We start from the raw sequence: 14,173 nt of genomic DNA, 5'->3' as shown, positions 1-14,173 counted from the left end.
AACAATTTATTATTAATTTGAGAAAGGTCTGCTCAGGAAAAACAGTTTTATTTTTGGAAAGACAATTTACTTACCTGATGTCTTTGCTTTCCAAAGTTATGTATGTGCCATCATACAGATCCAGGTCCCCTAACGGAACCTTGGCTTTGATGCAATCGGGGTCCTCTTTATTATGTCTCTGTTCCAGTCCTGTATCTCTGTCTTCATTCTCTTCTATGTGAATTTTTTGAGCAACTAATTGTTTCTGTTAAGAACATAAGAACACAATGGATTTTTCAGTATTTCAGTCTTGCTACCCCATAAGAGAAATAAGAATTTACTGTGTTGACGATGTCAGAGAACCCTCTATGAAGGAAGACAAGGATTCTGAATACTGTAGTCTTCCCTTGTCCACAAGGGATATGTTCCAAGACTCCCAGTGAATGCTTGAAACCATTGGTAGTACTGAACCCTACCTCTGAAAAAATTTAATTTATAAATTAGGCACAGTAAGGGATTAACAACGACCAATAATAAAATAGAACAATTGCAATATATTGTAATAAAAATTATGTCAATGTGGTCTCTTTCCCTTTCTCTCTCAAAACATCTTTTTGTATTGTATTCACATTTGGTGAATGATGTGAAATGACAAAATGCTTGTATGATGAGATGAATGATGTAGGCACTGTGATGGAGCATTAGGCTACTACTGACCTTCTGACCATATGTCAGGAGGAGGATCATCTGCTCCTGGATCATGGTTGACCAGGGGTAACATGTGGTCGACCATGCTTTAATGGAAAAGGACACTGTGGAAAAGGGGACAGCTGTATCCCCTTAGTTAACTTAGTTGATATAAATATGCTTCTTTAAATAGGTGTCCATATACAGAAAGTAATAGAACGTGAGATTTATAATATTAGCACATGAGTACCTTCACAATATGATTGCAAACTACTTATAAAGATGCATCTATCAACTTAATTTCCCTGGAACAGAATGGTTCAGCAATTAGAACTAACTTCAATCATCCAAAGATGTCATGTATCAGTACTTCAAGATATCCAGCATGTTGATATGGCTACCTGGAGTATCTTCCTCTAATGCCCTGTGTTCTTCCAGATAAATTCTTCCATTTTTTTTTTCAAACATACAGAGGAATTATACAAACACCCATGTTCCCACCAACCATATCTATTACAATATTTTGCATATTCATTTCAGATATTTTTCTAAGGAAAAAAAATAGTTGAAGCCCCTCTTTACTGCCTTTGACATTCTCTCCCTTCCCAAAGTCACCACTATCCTGAATTTGTTTTATGCCATCATTTCCATGTGTCTTTTTAGAAAATATTGCTCTATTACTTATTCTCTTAAAATATTATATATATCCATATAATGTTTAAAATCAACATACAGCATTACTTTGCAAGTTTAAAAATTTTATATAAATAGTATACTATATGCATCATTCTACAACTTTCTTTTTTTAACTTGTTTTTTGTTCAATATTTATCTTCATTGGTCAGGATATATCTCTAAGTTTTTCATTTAAACCAACATATAAAAATACATTTATCAATTTCATAGAAACCTTTAGGTTGCTTCTTTTACATTTTTTTTGCTATTAAAAATGCTATGATATTATTATAAAAGTTTCCTTGTGCACATGTTCCAGCAGGGGCAAAAATATGGGGTCACATGGAATACACATTTTCAGTTTCATTTAGACACTATCAATCTGCTCTTCAATGTGGCTATAACAACCAGAACTCTACCAACAGATTAAGATAATAACCATATCCCCACAAACTTACCAATGTTCGGTTTTGTCATAATTTTAATTTATGTCAACCTGACAGGCATGAAATGTTATCTTGCTATAAGTGCTATAACAGACTGTATTACTACTAATGAATTTGCTGCCCCTCCTTACAAGAGGTTCTACATTACTGTTCTGCTGGATTCAGATGTGGCCAGTGTGACTTGCTTTGGCCAGTGTAACATTTTAGAGCCAATGTATGCTTCACCATGTTCTTTCTTTTCCCTCAGGTACCTAGGAATGGCAATATTCTAGAAAGTGGATACTGTCAGCCTGGATCCCGGCATATGAACAGAGTGACATTTAGTACGACCTTATTGTCTTAAGCCATTAAGATCATTGAGATGTTACTGAATGATCTGTTTCCTCTTACTCATTCCCTCCCAGGTCTCTTCCTGTAGGTAGACGATACACACTGCCCTACGGAGCTCAGGCTTGGCCAATGGAATGTGAGTAGAGATGATGTACGTCACTTGTAAGTAGAAACTTTAAACAGGCTTTATGTTTGCTTTTCCCTCCTTGAGCTCCGCCTTCCTTCATGAGAACAGCAACTGAGATTCAGGACTGTCTGTTGCCAGTGCAAAGGCTAATAAACACGGCAACAGACGGCAGACTACCTTAACTAATGTGATTATGAATGGGACTGAACATATTTTCTTATGTTTATATTTTGTGAATTGAATGTCCAAGTCTACCCATTTTCTTCCCAGTAAGTTTTTAAAAATTGATTTGTAGAAACTTATGAAAAGAGTAACTCTTCATAAATTTATTCTTTATAAACTGACTCTTCATAAGTTAAATGGATTACAAATATCTTCTCCCAGCCTGTAGCTTATCTTTTATTTTTGCTCATGGTGTCATTTGCTAATGAGAAGCTTTTAGTTGTAAGATGGTCAGCTTTACCAATTGTTTTCTTAATTGTTTGTGAATTCTGTTATTTAAGAAATCCTTCCCTATCTTAATGTTTAATATATCAATATATTCTCCTATTTTTTTAAGTTTTAAAGTTCTATTTTTCATACTTAATGCTATGGTCTGAATGTTTGTGTCCCTGCAAAATTGATTATGTGTTTATCTTACATGGAATACTGTCAGTCCCCTATACTCCACAGAGCTGAACTACCAGATATCATTGAGCCTGCTCCTGGCTTTGGAGGAGCAAGTTTGTAGCTTTACCACACTCCTAACTTAGTGTTTTATTCCATTTCTGGTCCATGGTGATATTTATGTTTTTTTTAGGCCTGGGTACATTTTATTTTAATTTTTGTATTTTATGTGTCACTTGCTATGTATATGAAGCAGAAGTATGCTAAGTATAAAGTTATCACAGTATCTTAACCAAAAACTGGTGGAGTCAACATTTTTCATTTCCATTTTCACTGACTTAGTGAATGGTATTTTCCCCTACACTACTCTAATTTAAGACTCCTTCTCTTTGTATTATATCATACTGTCTCTTAAAATAAGCGAGAGCAATAAACATATACAGTATATCTTTGTATCTGAAAATACTTGTTTTCTGCACCATTGCTCTTATTTTGAATACTGTGTTTTATTTTGATCTGTGTTTAAATAAAGACAGATCAATCTTCCAAGTCTGAAGCCCTATAAATACACCTGTTGTCTTGTTCCTAGTATTCATAAAAATCAACATTTCCGAATTTACATAGATAAAACTGGTAGGTACAAGGTAAGAGACTATTTAAAAAATGATGGGATGTTCTAGTTTTATAAATATTCTAAAAATACTACTACCTATGCAGAGCAGATTAGCATGTGCTAAAAGCTCTTCCTTCTTAATTCACAGAAATTAAAAATATATATAATGATCTCTATTTCTGTTGATAGATGTGCCAGTTTGAATTTACAGAAGTGAAATTCGGGATTTTTACATAACTGGAAAACAAATGGCTACCTGGTTTAACAGGTATGCCAACTTTTAAGCCAAGAGATAAAGGCATTTGCCTCTGGTTCTGCCATACTTGGTTCTTGAAATCAGGCAGTTTGCTGTCTTTGGGTCTAATTGTTTCTTTGCCTCTAAAATAAGGATGATCTTTATGATTCCTCCTAATTCTCAAAGATCTGATTCTACTCTTATTATTCTCAGTAATTTTCTAAACCTCATTTTGCAAACTGGTTTACTTTTTCTACAATTTGTATTTCCTTAAAATTTGGATTCAATTTACTGTAACTTTTAATTGAAGACTTTATGAGAAAAAGACCCTTGTTCTTCAAATAACTACTACTACTTGCTATTAAGTGAAATCAGTTTATGGCAATCAATGATAGAAACAAAAGCATCAGGGTTCATTAGCACTAATAAATTTCAAGTTTTCAAGGTACAAAGTTGCTTTTCACCTTGATTATAAGAACACACAGTAGCAGGACCCTAGTTTTTACTACATGGGAATTTTTTTAAAAAATACATTTCTTAGGATACTAAAATCCTTCTCCGTTTTCATATTTCACCTAACTCTCCTTCCAAGAATATGCTCAGAGATTTTTCTTCTTCATAACTGATGGAAAAACTTATATATGGAAACTCTATTCAAGGATATAGTGAGTCAAGAATTAGCCATAAAACCCAGACTAGGAAAGTCTGTTTCCTTACTACTGCTCAGTGTCAATCTAATTAGATGTTATTTTTAAAAACATGACCTAAAAGTAGTATATTCCTGTAAAAATTGGAAGATTCAGGCTTAATAAGTAATATGCTTTAATTTTTCTTTGCATACATTAGTTCCTGTGAAATGCAACAAGTTTCATATCACATGCCCCGTTGCCTCACCTCTAGTTCTCTGAGGTAGTTAACTGTTGTTTCTTGTCTCATTAATATGACTAAGTCATGGGGATGCTTCAAGTTCATTGGTGAATCCACCTACAAGCAAGCATGCAATAAATAAATAAATAAACAAAGCTCAGATTTCATCAACATTTGTTTGGATTAGTAGTTTACTTTAATAGGCTTTAAATTATTTTCAAGCACCATTATAGTCAGTGGTAGGTGCTCAGTAAAACTATAGGGGTATTTCAAAAGTGATCCCATGTAAATATTTCAGCAAAGAGAATGACAGGTTCTGTAGCTGTCCCTTGAACTCCAACTTGAAAAAGCAAGCTTTGGAAATGAATATTCTAATTTGGCTGGTCATATAAGAAATATTTAAGAAGAAAAGTATTTGGCAGTGAATGACAAAATAAATTCCTTAAAAAATATTTCATACCTGTAATAATAAAAGAGGGATTGTGTGGTCTTCATAGCACATTTCATAGCTGAACAGGTTTGGAAGCAAATACTAAAAGTACCCATTTTTGAAGGCTATTCATAGAAGCCATGAATCAAAGATAATATAAAATAATCTTGAGATTATTTATAATTCACATAAACAAGTGACTATGCTGTTGAAGATATAGGAAAAATGAACACATATACTGGTAGCAGGCTTATAAATTTGCTGATGTAGTTTGGAGGGTTACTGACAATATGTATTAAAATGATAAGAGTGCATACCCTTTGACTGGCAATACAAACTCTAGGAAACTATCCTATAGTCATTCTTAAACCAGGCAACAATATATGCAAGTATGTTCACTAGAACAGTTTTAGCTGCAGAAAAAAAAAAAATAGAAACAGCCTAAAGCCATCAATAAGGGAAAGGGAAAGCTGTTGTTCAATGGAATGAGATACAGAAAAACTAGATCTATGTCATGGGAAGATGCTCACAATACATAGCCAACTAAAAATTAAGAATAGTAAGTACACAGTGACTTATTTTTTGGTTCAAGAAACTACACGTATATATTTTTTTAGATATAAATGTACATGTTTGTATATTCACAAAACAAAGTTGGTTTACAGTGGTTTCTTTTGTGAAGTAGGATTAAGAGGAGAGCCACACCCATGTTTTTTACTATATATACATGTATATTTTTAAATTGTTTATAATGTATACTAATACATGTATAATAAGGAAAAAATAATTTACACATGCACGCACACAAACACACACACAGGGTTTTTGAATTTCACAAAGAGCTAAGACAGTGGTGGCCTTGGTACCTAAGGGATGAGATAAAGTTCTTATTATCCCATAGTGCTAGACTGGAGCTGTCAAATTATATACCAGCCCTTTAGTTCCACTTTGAGAAGAAACTGTCTTTTTATAGTCTAGAAATTGACCTCAGCTCAATTAACTGAATTTAGAGGTAGTTTCTGAAGTGCAGAAGATAGTCTTGCTTAGACCTTGGTATATATGAGAGCCTATTTTTAATGCATGATCTTAAAAAGAGGGAATAAGAATAAGTTGGATGGTTAAAAATACACATTCAATTGGATTAATGCTAGGTGACTACAGATAAAACTCATCTTCCTTTGCTCATTCTATCATTTCAAAAATGCCAGAGGAAAAAAGAGATGCTAGTCCAGAGTAACTTCCATTCGTACTGCCATTGCAATTATCTAAACTACATAACTATTATTATGTAGTTATAGACAATTATCACTTCCCACAGTCTCACTTTTAAGGCAAGATCCTTTCATTACTGCCCCTGGCCTTCCCACTATATTGGAATTTACATTAAAACTGGACTCTGAATTTAAAAAGCACTAAACATGTAATAGCAAATGCCTATACCTGATCACCTGAGCTTAAATTTCTTCAAAAAGATTAAATCTAGCAAAAGCCTACAAGCAAAAGTAAGGTAAAACCCTGCTGCCTTAGGTTTATCTCAATAGGAGGTGGAAAACTTTGCTTCTCTTTTCAGAGTATTTGAACATAAGCCCAACAATCACATGCAATTAAGGCAGGGAGAGCTACTATAATGGATTGAATATGGATTGATTTAATTTCAAAGCCCATCAATCTTTTTTACAGCAATGTGATATATTATATAGCACACCAAAATTTTACAGGAGAAAATGTAAAAGCTACCGCTAGTGGCCAGAGTGCAAAAGAAGTTTACATAAAGAGGCCAAAGAAAATCAGCATACTCTGCAATTTTGTCCAGACCTCAAGAAATAGCTATTAGTACAAAATTTTATAAGTATTTAGAAAAAAAACCTGTGTGTGGTGGGGGTGGGGGAAGAATGTGGAAGTATGACATTGTCATTCCAAAATACCTAACTAATCTGTTTACCCAACATGGAGAACTACTACAGGAATAAAAGAATGAGCCAAATAATGATTTAAATAAATATTCAAAATATAATTTTAGTTTTAGAATTTAAAAATACTAGATAACCAGGGCTTTGCCATATTTGAATAGCATGGGTTTGGCCAACATTCAATTGTAAGGACGTACTTTTCATTTCCTTGAAGCTTTTAGTTCAGCAAAGATACAGCTGCTACAGGAGGTATCAAGATGAAATTATCAGCAGAAGGAAGGAAGGGAGCCCACTAACAGCTGTGATTCTCTTTTTGATGTGGCCACAAATGGCATGGATCTTTGCCAGATACGGGCTGGTTGCAGAAGATTTATAGCCTGACATGTATTTATATTGAGACAGCTTCAAGCTTTTAAATTTTAAGACATTATGATAATTATCTTTGGCAAATGCCAATCTGCTTGAATTTCTCTCCTTGAGAGTACCTCTCATCCTTAGAAGATTACAAAAGGAAGTATGTATGACAACTTTAACCTTGTAAAGACTACAACATCCATCTAACCAACAAAGATTTATAAGCCTCTATGAACCAGGCCCACAGGGAGTAAATATTTGGAACCTATGTACTCCTATTTTATATACAATGTGAATACCTTCAAAATCTTTAGCATTTGGAAGAGGCTGTTAAAAGCCCAGTAGGGAAAAGTGACAGGAATGAGAGAAAGGTAGGTTTAAAAGGACATAAGACATATACAAGATCTCATAGATTTTATGGCTTTCTCACAGGGGACAAAGAACCCTACAAACTTTCATTATGTACAGCACAAAAACTGGTGCTCGTAATGACCTGAATCATAGAAGAAAAGTGGAATTATTTTCAATTTGTTCTAATTAAGTAGGTGAGAAAGTATGAAATATATTTTAGAACAAAACTTATACTGCAGGGGAAAATGGATTATTATCCAGAATGATTCATCTTCTAAAACAAACAAGTTTCATTATTACTGTAGCAATTTATTTTAATAAAGAAATAACAAACCTTATGAAACAATTCAATTTTATTTTTCCTTGAATACATTGTAAAAGTACATGATTCCAATTATATAACAGCAGTAAATATCTTACTCATATCATGATGATTTTCATATATTTCATTTGCTGCAGTCTCTAATTAACCAAGATATCATTATCTGCACTTCTAATTCAGAGCCCTATCTCTGTGAATTCACTGAATTCACATGGTAACAGATGGAAATGTCAATATATAAGGTAAGTACTTCACTGGCAAATCAGATAGAGGATGACCATTTTAAACTTAAAATAAGCAATCTAAGGGTATAAATATTTTTGAGTTCTACAGAAGTTTGAGTCCATCACTTTCCACTGGTCCTTTATGACAAGAAATTGAACATTTCTATTTTAACATAAATTCCAGCCTTCATATACAATTTATTCTTTACATATGCTGAATAGTCTTACCTATTTTTTTAATGGCATTCAAATGAGTACATGACAGCAGCATTAATGGAAAACTCATTTTTCTCCCAATAGCAGTTTGAAACTGCTGAATGAAATTTTATACTGTACCATACTCATTTTAAAAAATTTCCCCTTACATTAGAAAGTAGAAATTTTAAGTCTTTTATTCAGAATTTTAACTAAAATATTGAGAATATGATGGAAAACAAATAAAAATCTTCAAAGCAATGAAGACTGTCTACCTTAAATGATCCTACTCAGTGGGTATCTGTAGTTCTTGCTATCCAGCATCTGCAATCCCCTTGTGGAAAAAGCACCTCCCTTGCCTGGCTGGAAGCATCGTCCCTGCATTCAAAGCCCTGGTCATTGTATTCCTTTCCCTTGGTCATGGTGGTTATTTCTGAGATGGGACATTAACGAAGTGGTCAGTTGGTACTTAAAGAGACTCCAACCCAGAACTTGTTTGAGCTACTGGGGACTAGCCATCTTGCATTCACAGGGGGCCTGAGAATGGGGTTAAAGCAGCAGAGAAATGAAGACAGAGAAAAATCTATACTGGTTATACTGGTTTGAGCCCTGGACCAAACTGTATCTGAGGCAGTTGGAATTTGTCCAAATATTTCAACGAAAATTTTCAACACAGAAAGTCTTGATGCTATTTCTAAACATCCGCATAATTTTGTTAAGGCCCTCTGTCTAGGGTATCTTATAATCCTTTGGCTCTTTTTAAGAGCTTCCATGCCTTTGCATGAACTAATTCCTCCACCTGGAATGCACTTCTCTCCTCATAGTTTTGGTGCTGGATCAGGACACAAAAGAGTGATGGATTTCTTGTATATTTATGATATTATTGTTAACATGTACAGAAACAATGTAACTGTACAGTTAGAGCTATTTGACTCAGAAGTGACTCTTACTCTAGAAACCAATATTCACTGAACATAGAATAATGGCCCAACAAAGATGTCCATGTCCTCATACCCAGAAATTATGTTAGGTTATATGGCACAAGGGGATTAAAGTCGTTGTTAGAGTTAAGGTTGCAATTCAGATTACTTTAAAGAAGACAGAGACTATAACCTGGATTATTCAGGCAGGCCCAAAGTAATCACAAGGGTCATCAAAAATGGGATAGGAAGGTCAATGAGAGATGTGACTAAGGAGGAATGGTCAGAGAGATACAATGTTGCTGGCTTTGAAGATGCAATAAAAGGTGCCCAAGAGCCAGGAATGTGGGTGGTTTCTAGGAATTAGAAAAGGCAAGGAAATGGACTCTCCCCCTAGAACCTCCAGAAAGATACATGCAGCACTACTATTCCCTTGACTTTAGCCCAGTGACATAAGGGTTCCTTCTAATCTACAGAACTGTATGATAATGTTGTTTTAAGCAACTAAGTTTGTGGTAATTTTTTACAGCAGTGACAGAAAACTAATATGAGCACCCACTAAGTTCCAGACATAATGCCAGGCTTCATGGTGATAAAATAGGTGTGAGCTTGAAAATTCTTAGATTGGTGCTATGGACTGGACTGTCTCCCAAAATTGTTATGTTGAAGCCCTAATCCCTAATGTGATGGTAACTAGGGACTGGGCCTTTAGGAGGTACTTAGGTTTTGATGAAGCCCTCATGATGGGACTGGTGCTCTTACAAGACACCAGAAAGCTTGCATTCTCTCTCTCCCATGTGAGAACACTCTAAAAATGCTGTTGTCTGCAAGCCAGGGAGAGCTCTCACCAGAACCTAACCATGCTGGTATCTGATCTTGGACTTTCAGCCTCCAAAACTGTACAAATAAACTTATGTAGCTTAAGCCACCCAGTTTATGGTATTTTGGTAGGTCAGCCCATGCTCAGACAGACATGTTAATCAAATATTGAAAAAGGGACACTAAAATCAGTGCCAGAAACTGAACCTTAATAACTTTACCATTACTCAAGTGATGCCAAATTCAAATAGTCAGGAGATTACTTTGCTATTTCATGCTAGAAATCACTGCTCTAAAAGAGACAACTGAATGAAGTTCCTGTTGATTACTCATCAAAATATTAGTATTAAGTGTAGTAATAGAAGTACTAACTAGTAGTATTAAAACACAAGTAGTTTTATCAGTTTGACTAATTTCTTTGACTGCAATCCCAACACGTGTGAAATAAGCATTAACGACAAAGGTTTAATAAAGATAACAAAAGAGGCTGAAGGTTTCTTTTTGTTCTTCCAGGGATGGCCACACCGCTGTTTAGCTAATGGCAAAGGATGGATTAATTCATCTTTTAATAGAATAGGATTATGAACAAAGATATGACATATCCCAAACCATGTTGGGCATTTCAAACATTCCTATGCAGTCTTTTAGGAGGACAGTTTGGCAATATCTAAGAAAATTAAATATAATGCATTCTTAGAACCAAGAAATTCCATTTCAAACCATTCATCTTACTGATATACTCAAAGTACTCACAGAAACATGCATAGATAGATGAATGAGCATGTTCATTCACTGCAGCATTATTTATGAAAGTAAAAACCTGAAAACAATCTCAATGTCTGTCACTAGAGGACTGGTTAAATAAATTACAGAAGATCCATATGACTGAATACGGTGCATCTTTAAGAGAGAGGAGGGTACCTTTTTTATTTCTGACACAGACAGATTTCTAACAATTAAGCTAGTTGTGAGGCAAAATGTTTCCAGTTGTGTGTTTAAAAAATGCAGGAGAAGTCATGACCTCCTCATTTCAGATTGAGAACTGAGCACCGAATTTAGCATAGGAAAGGCCCCAGGTCTCTGTTTTCAAATGCATAGGAACTTTTTGGAAGAATACACAAAAAATTCTGTGGTAGCTTCCAGGAAGAAGGTTTGTGGGTAGTTATGAAACTTCCATTTTTTTAAAATAGCATACTAAGTACCTTAAAAACAATTTTTTGAACAATGATCATGTATTTTATAGTTTTAAATCCAATTACAAATTTGAAAAAAATTTTAATTTTGGTATCTGTTTCACAGATAAAAAGATAGAAATACTTTTCTTTATGTTGGTAGCAATGTTTAATAATACAGAAAATAATACAGTTTAGATTCAGATCTAAGCTTGAGGTCATACTCTGCCACATACTACTTGCAAGGCCTTGGGCAAGCAATTTAACCACTCAGTCTAAATGTCTTTATTTAATAGAGGATCAATACTCACTTCTTACTGAGTCTATAAGACAATAAAATGAGATAATGAATATGAAAATGCTTGGTAAAATGTTCAGTGAAATAGATATTAAATTGCTTTTATTACAATAAAAGTTATCTGTTGATATCATCCTAAATTAGAGTCATCTCCATGTATGACTGTATAAAATGCAAACTCTAAGAAGGCCAAGACTGTATGTCCCTCACAGCTGTATTCCAAGTACCTAACACAGAAGGTATTCAAATATGTGTTAAATGAGTGAGCTGTATGTAAGCCTGCCAAGTGTAGTAATGGCCATACTAAAAGCACTCAGGAAATACTTGCTCAAGTAAAAATGTTCCTGACTCCATTTGATCACTTTGGTGTGTACTACACTCTTGAATTTTGCTAAAGATTTATTACCTATCTCAACTTCCCACCAAGCAATTAGGCTGAAAGTGTAAACAAACGACCACTGGGTTCCCTCTTGCCAATCACAAATTTTAATTAACCCAGTGCCTCTCTGAAGTAAAAAATACATAAATGAGTTATTTTCAAAAGTTAGACTTATGAAGGAGTTACTACTGACTAAATAAATGTGGGAGGCACAATATGACCTGTCCAGAGTGAATTCCTAACAGTATGTCTGGAAAGCAAATATCTACTTTGGCTTATATAAAACTGTCATAACCTTACAAATTTTTAATAAATGCTCTTGTGCATATTTATATTAATGAAATTTCTTAATGTTGTGACTTAACTAAATTTCCATAATATCCAATTAATTTAAATAATGCCACAATCTCAAACACAAGATTCTTTGAGGCATAACACAGAAAGTATGTTGGAGAGGTAATATATCCAAATAGCCAACAGAAAAGTGGATTATCTGAGGCACTGTTTTACAACTCTGGTTCAGAGATATCATGTTCTTAGAGTCTCAGGTTGTTTAGGCCTTTTATTTTCAAAAGGGAGAATGAACTGGCTTGCCCCCTTTAAAGTATGCACTGTCCCTCCTTCACACCACCAAAATGATGGTCGACCTTCACTGTGCTGAGATGATCTTATATCACAGGATGATGTAACAGCACGCACTATCACAAATGGAAAGAACTGCTTGCACATGCCAACACGCAGGCACTCTCCCTTTCTAGCACATGTTCAATAGTTCCTGAGTGTGTAATGTGTCAGGCACTGTTTTAGGAACTGGGGTTACTTGATGGACACTACAAAGTTGTTGCCTTCACAGAGCTTATGTTCTTATAGAAAGACAGGCAATAAAATATAGCGCCAGTAGTAAATGCTATTAAAAAGCAGAGTAAGAAGACAGAATGATGGAAGGAGATGCTGTTTTAGATAGCATGGTGAGAAAACAAGGGACATGTAATGTACGCCTGACAGAAAAAAGGAATGAGCCATAATGACATCTGCAGAACAGTGTTTCAGGCAGTGCAAGGAGCAAGAAAAATGAACTCAGTGCTTTGAAGACCACCCCAAAACCTGGTGTGGCTGAAGCATAGAATACAAGAAAAGTGTTATCTGGCACAGAGAGGTGGTCAGGGGCCAGTCCCAGATTTTGCAGGGCCTTATAAGCCACGGTGAAAACTCCAGGTTTTATATTCTTTAAGTGTAGGGGAAACCACTGAAAGTTTTCTGATGTTGTTTGTTTCTCTACCCCCACAACCCCTAGAGGAGTGATACGACCAGACACACTTTCTAAAAGAACACTAGCTGCTCTGGGGAGAGTAGACTCCATGGGGCAAAAGTGGAAGCAAGGAGACCAGTCAGGAGGCTACTGCACACACAGATCAGAACAGAAGTGAAGACAGTCTGAACTAGGGTTGTAGAAGCAGAGGTAGAAAGACATAGCTTGTTTCAAGGATACATTTTGGAAGTAAAGTTGAAAGGTCATTGATAGATTGGGTATGAGACATGAGAGAAAGAAGGGCCAAGGAGGATACCAAGATTTTAAGCAATCTGGTAATTGGTGTGGAGTAAGAAATCAAGAATTCAATTTGGACACGATGTACTTAGGATATCCTGTCTATTAGACAGTGCATTGCCTGAGGGTTTCAGCCCTGGGAAAGCTCAGTATGAACTTAGAGAGACCTAGAAATGACAACAGAACGTTCTTGGGGTAAAATGTTTATACCCAGCTTTCTTCTCATGGTGGTAGGTCAAGCACTAGAACAATGTCTGCATCCAGCAGTCTGCAGGCCTGTAATCCACCTTTGTCTCTGCCTCCTCCCAGAGCACTGGGCAGAGCTCTTTATGTAGTGACTCAGTCAATAATAGCTTACTGCCTACGGGTGTGGAAGCAGTAGCCAACCAGCAGGCCAATTACATCATCTAGTAGTTTTGGGTCAGGTGAGGATCCTGCCCATAGGAACTTCCATTTTCCCCACAGACAGCTTAGTGGAGATGGTGGGTCTGCAGCTGGACATATGAGTCTGGGGTTAGAGAGAGATTGCAGATATGATCTGGGAGTCCTCAGAATATATGTGGTATTTTATGCCAAGAGAGCGCATACGATCATCTGGCAAGCACACATATAGAGGGAAGAAAAGGGACACACCAGTGTTTAAGAATCATGAGGAAAAGAAAAATTCAGCAGAAGAGGAGAAGTCATG

General features: G+C 35.4%; 1 protein-coding gene across 5 annotated transcripts in view; it reads right to left on the bottom strand.

Annotated features, from left to right (window-relative positions):
• The window catches only part of TTC17 (tetratricopeptide repeat domain 17), a 139,332-nt gene that overhangs the window by 117,821 nt on the left and 7,338 nt on the right, over positions 1–14,173 (bottom strand). For all 5 annotated transcript variants that reach the window (XM_036996675.2, XM_036996676.2, XM_036996678.2 and 2 more), the window contains exons 2-3: positions 4,593–4,682; positions 75–244 (exon numbers count right to left, since the gene is read on the bottom strand). In XM_036996675.2, coding sequence (XP_036852570.1) covers positions 75–244; positions 4,593–4,682 — 260 coding nt within the window. The remainder of the gene's footprint in view (positions 1–74; positions 245–4,592; positions 4,683–14,173) is intronic.

This window comes from Manis javanica, chromosome 11 (assembly GCF_040802235.1).
Source record: "Manis javanica isolate MJ-LG chromosome 11, MJ_LKY, whole genome shotgun sequence".
In the NCBI taxonomy this organism is placed as follows: domain Eukaryota; kingdom Metazoa; phylum Chordata; class Mammalia; order Pholidota; family Manidae; genus Manis; species Manis javanica.
This window is presented reverse-complemented; position numbering and strand designations above follow the sequence as displayed.